The sequence below is a fragment of the Hibiscus syriacus genome, unplaced genomic scaffold (genome assembly GCF_006381635.1).
Source record: "Hibiscus syriacus cultivar Baekdansim isolate YM2019G1 unplaced genomic scaffold, ASM638163v2 tig00116994_pilon, whole genome shotgun sequence".
Classification (NCBI taxonomy): domain Eukaryota; kingdom Viridiplantae; phylum Streptophyta; class Magnoliopsida; order Malvales; family Malvaceae; genus Hibiscus; species Hibiscus syriacus.
The window spans coordinates 364,804-367,832 of record NW_024063510.1 but is presented as its reverse complement, the minus strand read 5'-3'; the positions used below and the strand labels follow the sequence as shown (position 1 = coordinate 367,832).

Genomic DNA, 3,029 nt, shown 5'->3' with positions numbered 1-3,029 from the left:
TTTTTTATTTTAAATTTGAGTTCATGATCCACATGCAGCCAAATTATGAATCCTCTTTCTATAAATACACCTTGGTAGTATAAGCCTGCGGTTCTCATCTGATCTCCATTTCTGCAAAACATGGCAAAGTCTTGTATTTCTGGGCTGTTTTTGTTCTTTGCTCTCTTGGCCGCCCATGGGGTTGTCGAAGTTGAAGCATCCCATCGTGTTTACAGGAACCTACAAACAGTTCAATCTGCAAATCAAACTTACAGAACCAGCTATCATTTTCAACCTCCAAAAAACTGGATAAATGGTATATTTCACCTATCGAACTCTCTCTTAATTCCATCTTTTTTTTTTGTTCATCTGTTTTGTTGAATGTCTAACTATTTCTGTTCTGGTTCCATGTTTTGTTGAATCTGCAAATGGATATGGCTTGATGAACAGATCCTCATGGTTAGTGCCTTTTGGATTAGAAAACCCTGGGTTTTGATGCTTATTTTAGACGACAAAAGTGGCTGAACTGAATTTACTGCTGATTTTCTCAGGAGTTATGGTGTACAAGGGACTTTATCATCTTTTTTACCAATACAATCCAAAAGGTGCGGTGTGGGGCAACATTGTGTGGGCTCATTCCACATCAAAAGATCTTGTGAATTGGACCCCTCATGAACCAGCTATCTTCCCTTCCCAACCAGGTGATATTAATGGTTGCTGGTCTGGTTCTGCCACCATCCTCCCCGGTGGCAAACCGGTCATGCTTTACACCGGCATCGACCCGAAAAACAACCAAGTCCAGAATCTCGCCGTGCCGCGGAATTTGTCCGATCCGTTCCTCCGACAATGGGTGAAGTCACCAAAGAACCCTCTGATGCAACCAACTGCACAGAACAAGATCAATGCCAGCTCGTTTAGAGATCCCACAACTGCTTGGTTAGGCCCTGATAAGAAGTGGAGGGTACTCATTGGAAGCAAGGTCCATCGCCAGGGCATGGCTGTCCTTTTCAAGAGCAAAGATTTTGTGAATTGGGTTCAAGCCCCTTCCCCTCTGCATTCAGCTGATGGCACTGGGATGTGGGAATGCCCTGACTTTTTCCCTGTTCCGCTCCGAGGCCGAAATGGCGTCGACACCTCTGTTAATGCTCCGTCCGTCAAGCATGTTCTTAAGGTCAGCTTGGACGATACGAAGCACGATTTGTACACGATCGGATCGTATGACAGTTCGAGGGATATATATATACCGGACAAGGGATCGGTCGAGAATGATTCGGGGTTGAGATATGATTATGGAAAATATTATGCTTCCAAGACATTCCTAGACAGTATCGAAAACAGGAGAATACTATGTGGTTGGCTGAATGAATCATCAAGTGTCGCTGATGATATCAAGAAAGGATGGGCCGGAGTTCACGTAAGCTTTTTTTTTTTTTGGTTTTTCGTTGCTTGTTTCTTGACAGCTAAACAGCATGTGATTATGGGGTGATTTTTCAGGCAATTCCTAGGCAAATTTGGCTGGACAAATCTGGAAAACAACTGATACAATGGCCGGTTGTGGAAATAGAGAAGCTACGTGCTAATCACGTAAGCTTGCCTGCCAAATTGCTCAAGAGAGGATCGGTTGTTGAAGTTTCTGGTGTTACTGCTTCACAGGTGAGTTGCTTGTTTCATCATGCCTAGGCCTGTTAAAAACCCAAGAGTCCATTCGATTTGAGTGTAGATTAAACTTTGATCCAATCGAACTCCAATAGCTTACGATTTGTCTCATATGTAATGAACTCTCTTCGAATTCATCTTACACAGGCAGATGTAGACATGTCATTTGAGATTCCTAGCTTTGACAAAGCCGAAGTGCTGAACCCAAGCTGGACCAACCCCCAGCTCCTATGCAGCCAACAGGGTGCGTCGGTTAAAGGCGGTCTGGGTCCATTTGGGCTGCTGGTCTTAGCATCAAAGGGCTTAGGTGAGAACACTGCAGTGTTTTTCAGAATATTCAAAGGTCAAAACAAATATGTGGTGCTAATGTGCAGTGACCAAAGCAGGTAACAAATTTTCAGACCTTTTCGGTTTCCTCCCATGATTACAAAGGCTCAGCTCTCTTGTTTTCTCTGTCCGTAGGTCGTCCCTAAACCAAGACAACGACAAGACTACATACGGGGCTTTCCTGGATGTGGACCCTCTCCATCAGAGCTTGTCATTGAGGAGTTTGGTGAGTTTCTTTGGATATTTGTACCATTAAATATCGTTTTACTCTTCTGAGTTTCGACGACAAACAAGGCAAATACTCAAATCTATATCCAGCTTTCCTACACACTGTGTACTTTATCCGATTACCTGAACTCCTCGACAAACAAGGCCCACTCTCATCGAGTGAAAAATTCAAGACGCTATTGTTGAAAATTGGGGATACCAGCGCTTTCTGCATTTAGAAAACGCAGTGTTAAAATACTCGCTAAAATAATCATTTTTGACTCCTCTTCTCTTCTTTTTTAAGAACATTTAGCCCACAATGTTTTATTTTTAAACTAAAAATACATCTAACATTTAATTGAATAATTACTTTTTGACCCTTGTTCCTTTTTTCTTGAATATTTTAGCCCTTAATATTTTATTTTAGGGTAAAACGGATCCTATTTTGGAGCGTTGGTCGTTCATTAACTAGCATTAACTAAGCGACTTCAATGGCTAAATGGATGGTTGTTATTCTTAGAGGTTTAGAGTTAGAGCATGACATATGCATGGGTGTTTGAGCTTTCATTGTTAAATAATTGAGAGTCTTTCGAATAGATATCATCTTATAATCACCACAGACTAATAAAAAAACCGTTTATAACCAAATATCTTTGGAATTTTACAGATAGATCATTCGATAGTGGAGAGCTTTGGTGGAGGTGGCAAAGCTTGCATCTCTGCTAGAGTTTATCCAACGCTGGCAATTAACGACGCTGCCCACATGTACGTTTTCAACAATGGAACCGAAGCCGTCAAGATTGAAAAGTTGAATGCTTGGAGCATGAAGAAGGCCAAAATCAATTGAACTTACTACTTCA

At 41.6% G+C, this 3,029-nt stretch overlaps 1 protein-coding gene across 1 annotated transcript; it reads left to right on the top strand.

Annotated features, from left to right (window-relative positions):
* The first annotated feature begins 225 nt into the window (after window positions 1-225).
* LOC120193259 (beta-fructofuranosidase, insoluble isoenzyme CWINV1-like) lies at window positions 226-3,029 on the top strand. Its single transcript, XM_039195800.1, has 7 exons — window positions 226-295; window positions 430-438; window positions 531-1,393; window positions 1,474-1,632; window positions 1,783-2,021; window positions 2,098-2,188; window positions 2,837-3,029. Exons 3-7 carry the CDS (start codon window positions 536-538, stop codon window positions 3,014-3,016), a joined length of 1,527 nt encoding a protein of 508 aa, XP_039051731.1. The 5' UTR covers window positions 226-295; window positions 430-438; window positions 531-535; the 3' UTR covers window positions 3,017-3,029.